Source organism: Delphinus delphis, chromosome 15 (assembly GCF_949987515.2).
Source record: "Delphinus delphis chromosome 15, mDelDel1.2, whole genome shotgun sequence".
Classification (NCBI taxonomy): Eukaryota; Metazoa; Chordata; class Mammalia; order Artiodactyla; family Delphinidae; genus Delphinus; species Delphinus delphis.
This window is the reverse complement of record NC_082697.1, coordinates 59,639,130-59,655,733: the sequence shown is the minus strand read 5'-3', so window position 1 is coordinate 59,655,733 and position 16,604 is coordinate 59,639,130. Positions and strand designations below refer to the sequence as shown.

At 45.3% G+C, this 16,604-nt stretch overlaps 1 protein-coding gene across 1 annotated transcript in view; it reads right to left on the bottom strand.

Annotated features, from left to right (window-relative positions):
* The window catches only part of SHISA9 (shisa family member 9), a 293,858-nt gene extending 277,693 nt beyond the window's left edge, over positions 1-16,165 (bottom strand). The window contains exons 1-2 of the mRNA XM_060033052.1: positions 15,588-16,165; positions 5,267-5,394 (exon numbers count right to left, since the gene is read on the bottom strand). Of these exons, the coding sequence (XP_059889035.1) occupies positions 5,267-5,394; positions 15,588-16,150 (691 nt within the window). The 5' untranslated portion in view covers positions 16,151-16,165. The remainder of the gene's footprint in view (positions 1-5,266; positions 5,395-15,587) is intronic.
* Between the last annotated feature and the right edge of the window lie 439 nt (positions 16,166-16,604).

The window sequence follows — 16,604 nt, the reverse complement described above, 5'->3', positions numbered from 1 at the left end:
AGTATATTGGAGAGTATTTTGGAAACAGCTCTTTCCTGGAATGCCAACTGCTCTTTAGGTTCACTTAACATATTTCCCCCTTCAGCAAACATCTGTACCACAAGGAGAGGTAATGTAGTGTGGTGGTTAAAAACACAGACCTTGGGATGTGACTGGCCCCATTTAAATCCCAGCTCTACTACTTAGTAACTGTATGAACTTTGGACAAGCCACTTAACCTCTCTGACTTCAGTTTATCCGTCCTTATGATGGGGAAAATAATAGTACCAACCCAATAAGTTCTGTAGGATTCAATGTGGTAGGGGTTTAGAATGCTGTCTGCTCAGTTTACTGTTACTATTACACTAACTCACATTATTTCTTTTGTATCTATATTTATCTTTTTGCCTGCCCTGCTTAGGAAATTACCCCCAAATTTATTTTTTACTTATTTGTTTATTTATTTATTTTTACTTTTTACTGAACTATAGTTGATTTACAATGTCAATGTTAGTTTCAGGTGTACAGCACAGTAATTCAGACCTTTTCCCTTATACGTTACCACAAAATATTGAGGAAACTTCCCTGTGCTATACAGTAGGTCCTTGTTGGTAATTCCTCCAGTTTTTAAAAAGTATTTGGGAATATTCCTTCCAGTATCTCCAAAAGTCGAGTATGGGACATCCCGGGTGCCTTGGTAAATATGGACAAATGAATGGAACTCCATTTGGCCCTAGGTATGAGCTGTACAACCTCTTCAGAAACTAAATCATGGGTTTGCTTTTCATCTGATTCCTTGTAAAGCCACTTGGGAATGGTCCTGGGGGAGGACGGGGTGTGAGTAGAAGCTGGAATAAGAACCTGGTCTTTCTGATGGACTCTGTGTCCTGAAATATCAAGTTAGCATTTCTCTGGAGTTTGGGGTGAGATCTCACTTGCTCAGATTATGTCGTGAAATAAATACTGTAACACTAACCCCATTCCAAAATGGGGTTGCATGTTTGTATGGAATGTGAGGGTCCTTTGTCCCGTGAGTATACGTGAGAGCACAGTCAGGACAGCAACTGGTTCCATTCCAACAGTGAGCAGGTGAATAATTTAACATAGATGTTTTCATAGACGCTGGGAGACACTTTTTATATGGTGGCAATAAAGGTTTTGTAATTGCCGCTGACTTATTCAGTGTTGATTCCAGCCTTCACCACATCATTAACCAATATTGCACAACCAAAATTCTACTATCAAGTTGGCTATATTACTATAATGTAGTGTCCTGGATTGGATCCTGGAACAGAAAAGGGACATTAGGGAAGAAACTAGTGAAATTCAAACAATATCTACCATTTAGCTAAAAATAACATACTGATGTTGATTTCTTAGTTTTGACCATACTATAGTCAAGTAAGATGTAAGATGTACTTGATGTTAAAATGTTAAAATCAAAGTGGCTGAGGAATATACAGAACTCTGTGTACTATCTTTGCCACTTTTCTATAAATATACAATTATCCCCAAATTAAAATTTTATTTCAAAAAAAAAAGTGTGCTTTTAACACAAACAAGTTGAGAAACAGTGATCCAGGTGATATGGTGTCCCCACAGCCCCTCATTCACGTCTCCCATTCTTAACACTAGGGACTTCTCTGGCGGTCCAGCGGTTAGGACTCTGCACTTCCACTGCGGGGGGCGTAGGTTCGATCCCTGGTCGGGGAACTAAGATCCTACAAGCCGCCGGTGCAGCCAAAAAAGTAAAGAAAAGAAGAAAAAAAAAGGTTCATCCCGTTCTTAACACCAAAGGGAGCCTACATTTACCCTGGACTCTCAAAAGGGGTGGGAGGTGTCATTGGCAGGCAGGGAGGCTGGGGTCGGGGAGACAGCACGTTCACAGCACTTGAGGACCAAATGTGCCTTCAAAAGCAAACTGCAATTACACAGACGCCTAGGAGCCTTTGCAGAAGATCACTGTCTCATCTGAATCTACATCCTGTTAATCAAAGAGGTCCAAGACCTTTTGATTATCAGACTAAATATTTTTAGGCAATATCACTGAATGCCTGGAAAGACCCTTCAGCATCTGCTGAAGAAAAATCCATCTTCAGATAAAAAAGGCAAGTCCTGCCTATCACCGGAAAAATCAGCTTCACAAAACTGATAAAGGTTGGCAAAAAATTTCCCCATATGGAAGCCCTCTGCCCCCTATTTGCCTTCACCCTAGTCCTTCTCCACTCCCCTCCTTCCAAATATCCAGATTTCCAGACTGACTGTTGATTCTCTTAGCATTTGAACAAAGCATAAGGGAACGATCATAAAGTGATCCAGCTTTAGTATCAAGAGGAGGAGAGATAAATATATGGAGATGATTATTCTCCTAAAGCAATGTCAAGTGAGTAATTGAACAGAGATGAAAATAACATTTAAGTTGGGCCTATCGAATTTCCAGTCAAATCTGGCAACTTGAATGTTTAGTGAAGAACACCCTAAAAATGGCACGATGTGTCCCTTCTTGTTGTATCACAAATAGATGCATCTTTCATTCCGTTTTTTGTAATGGTAAATCTTTGTAGCTCCCATAATGTCCAGAAAAGGGTTTTATACTCAATAGGTGCATGCTAATTCTGGTACCAAGATCTGGTCCTACTTTCTGGTTATTAGACAGAATTCCTTCTCTCCTAGTTCTCTACTGGTCAGAGTGGGCTCTGGTGACGGTTTGGCTTCTTGAACATTTAATAACGGATAAATATCAGTTATCTAGTCCTATCTTCTCAATGAACTTCCCAAATCATTCTTTGTTCTGAACATGCAAATTTTTCCCACATGTCTACAATATATAAAGAGCTCCTGTAAGTCAACAAAAGACAAACATGTAATTACAAGGAATCACTACCAACTACTGAATTAACTTGTTATATCAATTAAACTTATTAATGTAAATCTGTGGAAAGGCTATATGCTTCTTATTTTCAGATAGTCCCAAAAACAGTTGGAAATAAGGATTGAACCAACCTAGCAAAATTATATGAAATTAATATCTGTGGTAATTCTTATGAGAATGCAGTGTTTGTGACATAACACCTGGAATTCTCCCCTGTAGTTTGCCAGGAATGCTCTGGTGTAATTCTACCCAGTAAAATATTACAAGACACATTTTTTTTCTTAGTATAAAAAGAGCATTGATTACTGAAACACAAATATAGACTAAAAGCAAGAATCATAAATAAACCAAGTTAGCCTGTCACAGGAGACTATTGAATTGCTCAGTACCTGGACACCCATCTCTGAACAGTAATTTATTCTCAGTACAACTTTAAACAAAAATCCCTTACTAAAGGGACTTCCCTGGTGGCACAGTGGTTAAGACTACACGCTCCCAATGCAGGTGGCCTCGGTTTGATCCCTGGTTGGGGAACTAGATCCCACATGCATGCCCCAACTAAGAGTTCGCATGCCACAACTAAGGAGACCACCTGCTGCAGCTAAGACCCAACACAACCAAAAAGATAAATATTTGTTTTTAATTCCTTATTAAAGCAAGATTCATTAATGTCGTCTGCCCTTTTTGCCTGATGGAATGGTGAAATTTGAGTGCCTTCAATGATTTTGTTATTCCACTCAAGTGCTGATTCAAAATCATCCTAAAAATTGAAACTTCAAATGAGAAACTTTCAACGGCTGCCTTTTATAGCCAGGGACTCAATACTATTTCCGCTTTCTCTACTTCATGGTCGTAATCACTCACTTATGATGTTTGGGACTCACATACACCTAGGTTCAACTTATTTCCCAGTGCATTCTGAAGGAGAATGTGCTCATTTCCATCAAAACCAGAATTGGATATGATTGCCGTATCAGAGTTGGCGCAATTTACCATATCTTTCAGGGCTGTGAGATTTGGTCATAAAACTTCCAATGGCTGGTGTATTTTGCTCTAAAATGTGGCTATTTCTCATATCATTTTATGGTCCAGTTCACAAATAAATAATGTCAGATGATTTAATATAATGAAACCTAAGACCTACTTAGTAACCCATTTTCAAACCATGTACACACTGACTTTGCCAACATACAGCGACATTTCCAAGGCCATGAACAACTGTCACCATGCAGAATCAGAGAATTTTCATCACCTATGTCAAATTCCACAGGCTTATTCCTCTACCCGTTGAGCATGAAAATTTGCAACCAGTCCAAAAGTATGATTCAGCAAATAAAACACCAATGCCGCTCCTCGTGCAGCTTTAGCAAAGGCGACCCAGACTAGAAAAATGTGCACTGCCAGAAATGTTTCTGTTTTTAAGAACCTCCAGCCACAACTGAATGCATCCTTTAAATTGTCTGGCTTTTGTTATTGTAAACCAACCCCTCCACATTACTTTAATGTGGCGGTTACTTGAAAACATAATTGCTAGGAGTAACCACGGTACCGTCAAAAACAAAACCATCTTGTTTTCCCCACTCCCTGTTCTCAGTGCACCAGCTCCATAATGTATGTTGTATATACAGATCTTTGAAAGGAAAGAAAATCTTTGGGACCATACTAAGATCCCCAACTATGCTCCATCAGCTAAAGAATACATATTGAAACACAATAGCAAATGCAGCTTTTTTTTTCCTGGAAGAACAATGGAACAATTTGCTACTGTTGAATCACACATACACACCCACCCCAAACATAACCACAACTCAAAACTCCACACACATGCACACACGCACACACACACAGAGTTTGTGGATTATATCTACGAAACTCTAGTTTTATGAAAAATAAATCTAGTTCTTCTGAACCAGTGTCTGTTAACTGAAAGCAGCACGAAACCTAAAAGACACAATTGGTCTACCTCAGGAGGGAGACAGATAAGCAAATGAACCATTGCTTAACAGATTACCCAATCAAGATGAACCAACAAAATGGGTTATCGGCTAACAGATTTACTCTCTAAGATGAACCAACCAAGTAATCCATTGGTTAACTAGGTACCCAACCATGATGAACCCACCAAGAGGGCCATTAGTTAACAGATCAACCAAGATGAACCACCCAAGTGGTTCTGCTAATAGAAGAACCAAACATGAGAAATCCACCAAGTGGGCCACTCTTTAACAGAGAAACAAACCAAGTGAAATCTGAGGATGCCAAACACAGTTTGATCCAGAAGAGATAAAATAAAACTTCTTATTCAACAAATAGAAGCTCTTCATGGACCCAAACATACACCATGAAATCTGGAGTGGTGTGACCACCACTTGGGTCCCCACACAGGACTGGAATGGATCGCACAGCTGTACTTACGAAGATTATTTATGGGGGTTCTGGTATCCATGTTCTCATAATGCTGGACATGGACCACGATGTTGAGATCTCTCTCCATGTGGTCAGTGTTGCAGTGGCCCTGTGGCCTCATGACATCTGCAAGGGCCCTGAAAGAAGAGAAAATTTAAATCTGTTCATTCAAAACAATGATTGGCACATACTTGGGCCTATGAACAAAAGACAAGACCCCTTCCTCCATGGAGCTGCCATTCTACTGAGGGGCAGAGGGGAAAAAAAGACATTAGTAAGTAAGATCACTGCAATTAGAGATTACATAAGGACCTCACGCAGAACAGTTCACATGCCTCTCACAATAGTGATGTAATAGCAGTGTTACCTACTTTATAGAGTTGCTGAGAGGATTAAATGATGAATATATGTAATATGTCTGCACCCCACAAGTTTAGTTCCCCTTTATGACTAACCCTAGATACCAACACCTCACGTACAGCAATGGCCCACTATTCCTAACAATAAGTAACATTTACTGAGTACTTACCGTAAGCCAGGCACTATACTAGTCACGTTACATACTTTAATTCAACTAAGCAGCATGTAAACATCTTATGAGGATTATTACTCTATGTTTGCAGATGAGTAAACAAAGACTCAGGTGAATTGATTCCACTTACATGAAATGTTCAGAATGGGCAAATCCATAGAGACAAAGTAGATTAGTGGTTGCCAGGGGCTGGGGGTGTGGGAGGGGAAATAGGAAGTGACTGCTAATGAGTGATGGGTTTCTTTTTAGGATGATGAAAATGTTCTAGAATTAGACAGTGGTGATGGTTGCTCAACTTTCTGAATATACTAAAAACCACTGAATTGTACACTTCTTAGTATTTTTTAATATTTATTTATTTGGCTGCGCCAGGTTTTAGTGGCAGCACGAGGGATCTTCATTGTGGCATGAGGGATCTAGTTCCCTGACTAGGTATCAAACCCAGGCCCTCTGCATTGGGAGGGTGAAGTCTTAACCACTGGACAACCAGGGAAGTCTCTGTACACTTTTTTTTTAATCCTAAATATACTGAGATGGAGTGGTCTGGAAAAGCCTTTCTGAGGAGGTGATATTTGAGTACAGCCCTGAGCAGTAGAAGGAGTTGGTCACATAAAGACGATGAAAGAACATTCTGGGCAGAGGGGCAGCAAGTGCAAAGGTCCTGAGGCAGGAAAGAGTTCAGGTATCTGAGGGACAAGCAAGAAGGCCAATAAAGCTGGATTATGGCAAACGGGGGGATAATGTTACAAGGTGTGGATTATCCATTCTCCAAAACAAAAAAATGCCCAAGTTAACTCAGCTAATCAGTGGAGGGACTAAGATACAAATCTGAGTGTCTTTGAAATCAGAGTCCAGGCTCCTTCCTACTCTGTGCAGTAAGCAAGGCCTGAAACTCAAAGGGGCTGCAGGGAAGGAATGTTTGAAACATAGAATAGATGCCTCCCAAACCTAATTTGCCTTTTTTCACTTTTAAACAGGCTCTTTATATGAACTTCAGGGGATCTCTGAACTCCTCTGGAATTGAATGGAAATTTTATTTGTGCGTTTTTCTCGAAGAAGAAGCCATAGATATCAACAGATTCTCTAAGGAGTCTCTCCAAAATTTCAGAATATTCGGACTTTCAAGAGGACAGCAAAGTAAATATTGAATAAGTCTATCCATGAACTCGGTCAGCACTGCCATCGGCAGATTCCCTGGGCTTCTTCTGAGTGCCAAAATTCATGCAATTCACCTAAAAGCCAAGCCATACTTTTTCCAAGGCAGCCCTTCCCAGAGCATGCAGTGAAGACAGGGATTCTTAGAGCCCACACATCCTGGACAAAGAGTCTTCAAGATGTGGTCCACTCACTCAGGGACTGCCTAAAATAATTTGGCATGGGGCAAGGAAACATGAGAACTTCTGTGTATGGTCTTTAGTCATTAAGAATAAGAAATAAATTTAATATGTGAATTGATGCTGGAGCCCTCATTTGGAATACCCATGTCAGATGGTGAGAATCTGGAGTCTTGGACCAAGGAGGGTGGCTAGCAGTGGCACCATCATTAGGCTGCATCACCTGTATTGCAGTTATGTGCACCCCTAAAGCGGATGTGCAGGCAAAGTATCTAGTTTTACCAGGCTAACCATCACTACGTGGACATGGGGCTTAAAAATGTCCCCCATAACAAAACCACAGCTTGGAGATAATACTGATGACACAAGCACAGGAAAAGGACAGATTGGACTCTCCCCTCCTCTTCAACAGCTTCTCACAAGGTTAAAACAATGATGGCCTATTCAGATCAAAATGAAGTCAGCCAAAAATAATCAAAGCTCTTAGGAAAACTATTCAAACTATGGATTTATTTATGAATGATGAGCTTCATCCTCAACACACATTAGGCTTTGAGAGATGAGCTAATGATTGCACGAAGTCAGCACCATTGACAAAATTGTAAATATTTATTTCACTTTCAGCTCACTTTAATATTTCTGTTCTTATGTATGCTTTATAGTGTATCTAAACAACAAGGCCCTATTGTATAGCACAGGGAACTATATTCAATATCCTGTGATAAGCCATAATGGAAAAGAATATGAAAAAGAATATATATATATATATATATATATATATATATAAAACTGAGTCACTTTGCTGTACAGCAGAAATTAACACATTGTAAATCAACTATCCTTCAATAAAATTTTAAAAAATAATAAATGCTATAGTGTACATAATTTTTGTTGGTATGTGCACATATTGGGGTGTATGCTAAAAAAATGTTACAATTAGGGATGTGTTTTTAAAAATTAGTGAATTAGTGGAAAGAACCAACTATGTACTACAAGCCAAACAAATGCCCAAGGAATTGGTATTTATGTGTGACACATACTTCAGGTGCTTCTCAAACTCGAATGTGCATTCAGATTACCTTCAGGGTCTTGTTAAGATGCAGATTCTGATTCAAGGTGTCTGAGGCAGGGCCTGAGATTCTGCTCAAGCTCCCAGGTGATGGAGATGCTGCTGGTCCACAGGCCACAATCTGAATAGCAAGATCCTAAAGGTAATGTCATGGTAAATTTTATGTGTCAACTTGACTGAAGAGAACAAAGATTTGGTCAAACATTATTCTGGATGCGTCTGAGAGGGTGTTTTTGGATGAGATTAACATTTAGATTGATAGACTGAGGAAAGCAGATTGCCCTCCATGGGGTGGGCCTCATCCGATCAGTTGAAGGCTGGAATAGAACAAAAGGCTGACCCTCCCCCAAGTAAGAGAGAATTTCCCTGCCTGATGGCCTTCAAACTGGGACGTCAGCTCTTCATGTTTCTACGGTGACCTACAGGCTTTCAGACTCAAACTGGGACCTTGACTCTGCAGATTTTGGACCTCCCAGCTTCAATTAACATGTGTGGCAATTCTGCATAAATCTCTTCATAGATAGATAGATGATAGATAGATAGATAGATAGATAGATAGATAGATAGATAGATAGATAGATCTCCTAGAGGTTCTGTTTCTCTGCAGTACCCTAACTAACACAGGCACCTTACTGAAGAAACTACACTTTTCCTTGATATCCCTTAACCCAGCTCCAAATTGTTATGTTAAAACATTGCCATTTTTGAGGTTGAAGATGATGGAATATTGGCAATTTCATAAGGTTCAACTTAGTATCACTTCACTTGTATATTTACTTGTACATTACCTGTCTCCTGCCATTTGACCATGAGCTCTGTGCCTGCACTATTTGCTGCATTCTCAGAGCTCTCTGCACAGGGCTGGGTATACCATAGGTACTCAATAAAAACCTATTGAATGAAAAAAAAAACCTATTGAATGAATATATCAATGAGCAAATGAATGACTGAATGAGAAGATACCTTATGTCATATAAACCAGAATGTCAGGAATCAGAACTCCTATGTGCCAGGTACCGTACTAGGACACAGGTGACAGATGGGGAAGAGACTGTTAGCATCCCTGCACTCCTTAATGTGAAAGATAACGGAAGGAGACAGATAATAAACTAGTACATTATTAAGTTCATTTTAGACTGTAATGTGAAATGAAGCAAATAACATTGAGTGATGGGCTGGAGGGGGCAAGGAGGGGGGCGTTAGTAAGTAAGCCTGTGGGGTCAGGGACAGCGTCTCAGACAGGTGACATTGAGCTGAGACTTGAATGCAGAGGAGGGGCCAGCCAGAGAATTTGAGGCAAACGAACACAACAACTCCAAAGCAGCAATGAGCGTGGCATAGCTGAGGAACAAAAAGAAAAGGCTGCATCCCTTTTCTTTCCAATTACAGAAAGCAAATAAAAGACCCCAGCATTACCGAACAAAGCTCAGAGTTCCAGCATCTTGCTTCATAGCCTCCAGGGGTTCCAAGGTCTAAACTATGTCCTGACTTTTAAACACTTGAATGGGATTCCTGAGAATTTCCTCTTTTACCAGAAGCATCATTTATTTTTCAAGGATCTAAGGGCAATGGGCACCAGGTACCTTTCTGGAGTAGTGGTTATACAGGTGTAGACATTTGTCCAAGCTCATCAAACTGTACAGATAATGTGTGTGCATTTTATTGTGTAAATTAGACCCCAATAGAGTAGATTTTTTAACATCTTTATTGGAGTATAACTGCTTTGCAATGTTGTTAAAGTTGATTTTTCAAATGTAAGGACTCAGTACCCAAAGAGAAGCAAACATATTCTGCAAAGAAAAATAATTTAGACTTTTCCATGGCCAACAGTATATGCATTCATGGGCTTCTCCAGCCTGGGGAGCTGGTGGAAGCCACAAGATAACCATAAATGTGTAAGAAAAAGGGGAGATGGAAGGGAAGCTGGAATAAGAGAGAAAAGGCAAGGGAAGAAGGGACATATATCACTTGATGCCATTTCTTTGCAAGAGACTCCAATACTTGTGAAGCATGTTTGAAAAACACACAGGACATTGTGCTACATAATTTGTCACTTAGATTTCAGATTCTGTCTGAAGGTGGGCAAAATAATGACGTGTGTTCCCTACTGGCTTCGAGTGTAGAGAGCTTCCTGCCCCAAGGTCATTTCTTACCGATGCCTTTGCCAAGGGGCTGGCCCTACCAGGGGCAGATGCAGAAAACATGCCTAGTCTTGATCTCACAGTGGCTCCGTGAACTGGCCCTGATGTGTGCACTGTTACTTGCAGGGCATCAAGCACCTCTCTGTGATCTGCAAAGACTGAAGTCCTGCATCTCAGTGATCCAAGGCAGTGCAGCCTAGTAGTCAAGGATCCGTGCTACAGCCTCAGACTGTCTGGGCCTGAAGTCCAACTCCTCCACTCACTAGGGGCTTGTGCATCCTCTTGGAAAGCAATCTGTGCCTCTGTGAAAGGCAGACTGTCATAAGGCGGACCTCCTTGTGGTGGGACATGAAATTAAATGAGAATTTACACACAAGCTTATGGCAAAATAGTAAAATGAAGTGTAAATAGTAATAGTAAAAGCAAGTGTTCTTCAATATCACCCAGGCCATGCATGCATCTAATGTTGTCTAATGTTGCAATGCATCTAATGTTGTCATACATGGATCGTCTCTCCTATTGTGAACCTGCCACTCCTTCTGCTAAAATTAAATGCAAGCCCAGAGAGGTTATAAGACTTGGCCAATGTCACACAACTAAACAGTCATAGCAGAGCAAGGGCTAGACACAGAGTTCCAGACTACAACTTCACCCACTTCGGTAGATAAGGGTTAGAAAATTCCAGTAATAAGGATGATGATAAAGGGTAATAGTCACTGAGCAGTGACCATATGGCAGGCCCTGCTCTAAGAGCTTTCTAAGCCCAGTCTCAGTGAATCCTCACACAAGCCTATGCTACAGGAACCCTCATCATCCCATTTTGTAGGCAAGAACCTGAGAATCAGAGAAGTGACGTAAATTTCCCAGAGTCACACAGCTATTAAGTGGCTGAGCTGGGACTGAATCTGGAGCCATCTGACTTGAGCCCATTTCTGTTAAGATCAGCCTGATGACCTCTCTGGGGACTGCAGGTAACATAACTGAGTGAATGGGGCTGGGGGGGGCGGGGGGGCGGGGGCTGGAGATTAAACCTAAGAGGGTCCTAGAGGGAACAGTTGCTGTTTGAATATGCAGGTCCAATATTACCAGACCTATCCATTTCTCAAGAGAAATCAGAAATCTGGATTTCTGTGTGAAATCTCTCAGTTTTTAAATGTTGGCAATTGGTTCTAAGTTGGTTTTAAAACACCATACTTAATAGAGACTAAAGAGATTTCACAGCCAAAGGCAGTGAGCTTTGACTGGATCCTGGTTTGAGAAACTCTAAAAGCTCTAAAAGACATTTCTGGTACATGACTGGGAAAACAGTAATACAGTTGGCTATTTGACGATGTTACGGAATTTTTGTTCTTTTTCTTGGGTGTGATACTGGAATTGTGTTATGTGGGAGAATGTCCTTGTTCTTAGGAGATCCACACTGAAGTATTCAAGGATGAAGCATCATGTCTGCAACTTATTTTCAACTGCTTCAGCCAAAAAACAAAGGAAAAAAAGAGAGGAAGGGAGGGAAGGAGAAAAGAAGGAAAAAAGGAAGGGAGGAAAGAAGGAAGAGAGAGAGAGCAAACAGGAGAAAATACTCATAATTGTTCAATCTAAATTGGTAGTTCTTAACTGGGAGTGATTTTGCCCCTGGATGACTTTTGGCAACACCTGAGGACGTTTTTAATTGTCCCGAATGAAGCGTGGGGTGGGTGCTACCTGCACCTAGTGGGTAGCGTCCAGGGCTGCTGCAATGCTCAGGACAGCGCCCATAGCAAAGAATTATCCAGCTCCGAATGTCAACAGTGTAAGGGGAAGAAATCCTGCTCTAGATGAAAGATATACTGGACTTCGTGTTTATTCTTCTTTCAAGTTTTTTGTATGTTTAAAATGTTTCACAATAACAAATTGAGGAAAACTTAAAAATAAGAATACCTAAATAGAAATACCTTGCAGACCAAACAAAACAGGTCTGCATGGTTTGGTACCCATAGCTGGCCACCATTTGCAGTCACTTCTTCCAATAAATTGTGCTTGAATGTGGCAGCTGTTACAGCTGCTGAATGAGCATCTGTACAGTTCTCCCAACATCACAAGCAAGGTCCATGCACGCTCCTGGAACTGCTGTCTTTCCGTTTTTTCAGTCCTAATCAGCCCAAAGGGAAGCGTGGGATGTGCCCAGGACTCTGAGCCTAGAAACTGACCTCCTCAAACACAAGCACACTGGTCATCAATACCAGTCAGGGTGTGACGTGGGAGCAGCACGTGCTGTTAAGTCTTTGAGAAGATACTTTCGGATGAGGTAAGAACATCTCAGTGACCCTAGCAGCTGCAGACAAAGTAAATGAAGAGGCTGCAGCCAGCAGGTTAATTTCACCTAGAAGCCACCGTATAGTCTCTCTGATGCCGAGCTTGGTGTGCTGGCCCCACCCAAGCATCCCATGGCCCCGTGCAGGCAAAAGTGGATGAGGCCACTGCCATGGCTGGGACTTGAAATGATTAACTGCATCAGCAGAGCAGGATGCGTTTGGTGAGAACCTGGGGCGGCCCCCAGCACCACAGAAATACACATAAAGGCTACACACACGGGGAAAACCAGCAATAGAATGTAAATAAGTAAGAGTCACACTAGATGAATTCATCCATCCTCAACCCTGTAGAATATTCCCGAATCAAGACCAGTGTTTCTCCAAGTGTGGACCACTTTACGTGAGCCATTCAGGGAGGTGGTGAAATGCAGATTTCCGAGGCCCAGACGGATGGATTTAGTATCTCTCTGGATCGAACTCAAGACTGTGCATTTTAGGACGCTCCCCAAATTCTGACGCTCACTCAAACTGAAAACATCTGCCCTAGACACAGCTGAAACCGGGGGACTAGGGATCGCACAACTTTCTGTGTGACCTTGAGCAAGCCACCAACCTCAGCTATGATTTGCTCCTATGTAAGTGGGAATTAAATTAGCACCTGTCTCATCGCTGTGCAAACTAAACGAGAAAATGTTTACACACACACACACACACACACCCCTCTAGTATAGCGCCTGGCACCCAGAACTGTGCTCAGCAAATGTTACTTCCTTTTCCTGGACAGTGATTGGCTGAACACTGTAAAGCCTGGAGAGATACACAGAAGTATGGATGGTCAGGCCCCACCCTAGAGGTTCTGATTTGAACCATCTAGGGTGGGGCTCCCAGCAAGACGACTCTTTTAAAAGCACTCCAGGTGACCCTAAACATCAGCCGAGGTTGAAAACTATACTTTAGGAGTTGCACGTAAGAATCAACCATCCTTTCTCTTCAGGAGTACATACTTTCACTCCATGCTGGAATGCCCAAAATGTATGCAAGGAGAGCCTGTGTTGAGGCTCTGCTACCCCAGGACTGGGTACGCCTAGATTTCACCTCCAAGCAGACCTCTTCCGATACCTGCAGAAGAATGTGGCTGCAGCCTGCTGGGCTGAAGTAAACAGAGCTGCAAGGGGGCAGGACCAGGAAGTTGAGTCCCTGCTGGCCTGAAGCTAGCATCTTTCTCCCACAGATGCCCAAAGGTTAGCTCCCCTCTCCACCTTCTCACCTCCCTCTTCAGGCCTCTCCACCCCCATCCCAACCAAACAAGGAGGAGGACTCCTGTAAGAGCTGGTTTGCAAGGCAAAGGCTCCAAGGAGATTTCAGCAGAGGAATTAAGCCGAAATCTGCAAGGCAGTCTACCTATATCCCTGGGTGAATCTCCCGACCAAGGCAACAGTCTCTGCCGCAGCCCTGCTTCCGTGTCTCACTCTCACCTTAATACAGACCCTTGGCGAGGACAGTGGGGGAAGTGAAACCACCCGGCCCATGCGGTTGGCGATCGGGCACCTTGGGGTTACGGGGAGGTGGGCGGGGCCTGCTCTTGACTCTTTTTAGTAGGTCAGGCTTTCTTGAATGCCCTGGGAGCTTACTTCTGTGCCTCCAGACCTCAACATCCATCCACACCTCCCTACTGACCGAAACCGAGAGGAACTTCCTCACCTCTTCCCCCAAATTCTTCCCATCTGGAAAAAAAAAAAATCGGATAATCTGAGTATAAGTAGAAAATAATTACTAGTGAGGTGGTGATGTTCCTTCGCCTATTTTTGGTGGGTCTCTTTGTTGAGATTTTTTAGGCGGGCACACTGGCACCCGGAGGTGCGGAGTGTGTGTGTGTTGGGTGGGGCATGGGGGGAACACATGGCGACTCTGTTGCCCATATTCGGAAAAAGAATAAACCTGGCGCCCCAGTCATCCAGCTGTTCGCAGGCCACCCGGCGCTCTTCAACCCCGCCCGCCCGGACCTCACACCAACCCCAGGCCTCACCCCGGCCGGGGGCTGCGTCCTCGCGTCTGCGTGTTCCGCCTCAAAGTTACTAGGTCGTGCGAATCGATTTAGATACTTAAAAAAAAAAAAAAAGCAAAAGGCAAATAGCTCCGTTAATCCCAAATGCCTTCTCCCATCTGCTGAGACCTGCTCGTGCTGAGACTTGCATAATGAACAAGGCAAAAGGGGAAGTTGACGAATCAGAGTATCTGGGGGGTGAAGGCACGCGGGGAGAAGGCTCCGGTCCTTGGAGACCACGCCAGCCTGGGCAAGGGGGGGCAGCGCGCAGCTGAGGTCGCTGCCCCAGGCGGGGAGAGGTGGCGACTGGAGAGCGGGACGAGGGGGTTAAGGGGAGGGGTGGCGAGGTCCCAATTCCAGGGACCTGGCAGCTCGGAGAAAGCGAGGCGGCCGCTCCAAGCACAGCTTTTGTTCTCGCCCTCCCCGCACTCTCCACCTCCCTCGCCACATTTTCGCGAGTCGTACGAGTTGCAGGCGGCACACACTCCTTGCCTCCCTCCCTCCCTCCCGCACACACGCGCGCGCGCGAGCTCACACACGCCCCCCTTCCCTTTCGGGCTCGCTGGCCCCTGTTTACCTAGAGGCTAGTATCTGGAATCCGAAGGCTGACCCCCTCCCCAAAGCCCAAGACTTCGGAGCCACGGGTTCCCAGGGACTGTGTGTCTCAAGCCCGCTGCAAGCCTCGGCGGGAGGGGGCGGCAAGAGCGCGGGGGAGGAGAAGACACCCCTAACCCCCACACACGCTCATGTCCGCACCTGTGCTGAGCGCAGCGTCCCCTCTCTGCGCTCTCAGCCCAAGTTGGCTGCCCGGGTGACATACCCCCGCGGAGAAGCGAGGGTCGGGGGGAGCGCCATTGCCTCCAGGAAGGTGGAGAGGAGAGAGTAGGGAGAGCCCGGAGGAGGGGGGGGGAAGGCAGCCCACCTGGACATGTGCTCCCTTTGGGGCCGGTGCGCTTTCTCCAGCCCCAGCTTGGTGAAGATGCCCACGAGCACCATGACGGCCACCACCCCGCAGATGATGTAAACGATCAGGTTGGTCTTGTCCTTGGTGGGGTCGTGCAGGGGGTCGTCCTTGCGCGCTGGGGGCTTGCCGGTGTTGAGCCAGAGTGGAGTGTCGTAGTTGGTGCAGGTGCTCTGGTTCAGTCGCCGCTTCTTAAACGTGCAGCAGAACCGGAAGCCACAAGTCCCGCAGCAGAAGATGAAGTCGCCCGAGCTGCAGTTGAACGGCGGGTCCCACTGGCCCATGACATCGAAGTAGCCCCGGCAGAAGTCCGGCGTGGGCGCCCGGGTCGGGGGTGCGTCCGAAACCCCCACGCCCTCACCGACCTCTCCGGAGGCGGCCCCCGAGCGGTTGCCCCCCGCCAGCACCACCACGCCGCCCAGCTGCGCCAGCTGCCCGTGCCCCGCTCGCTCCTGCGCCCGGCACACGCGGGCGCACAGCTCGGTGAGGAAGCAGCCGAGGAGCAGCCGGAGGACGCGGCGCATCGTGTTTCCCAGCCCGGGCTCGGCCGCTCGGCCGCCGCTGGAGCCGCTGCAGCCGCCTCTCGAGGCGCGGCCGAAGCTGCCGAGGCTGCTGCCGGGGGCTGCGAGCCGCCGCGGGCCGCACATGCAGGGAGCGGCGCGGGGCGCTCGGTGGTCGGCGGCCACTGCGCTCGGCTCAGCCCGCGTTCGCCTCCAGCGCGCAGCGCGCCGAGGGGCCGGTCGGGGAGGAGCGCGCCGGCCGGGCGGGGGGAGGAGGAGCGGGGGCAAGCGCGGGGTGCAGGTCCGGATGGCCACAGGGGGAGGCGGGGGCCGGAGAGCAAGGGCGAGTCGGTCTGTCCGCGCCTCCCCTCGGCCGGCGGCTCTGGACTCGCCGCCCCGCGCCCGCTCGCAGGATCCCTCTCACCTCTCCAGCTGGCCAAGTGCGCCGGAGAGAGCTAAGCAACACTTGTGGAATGAA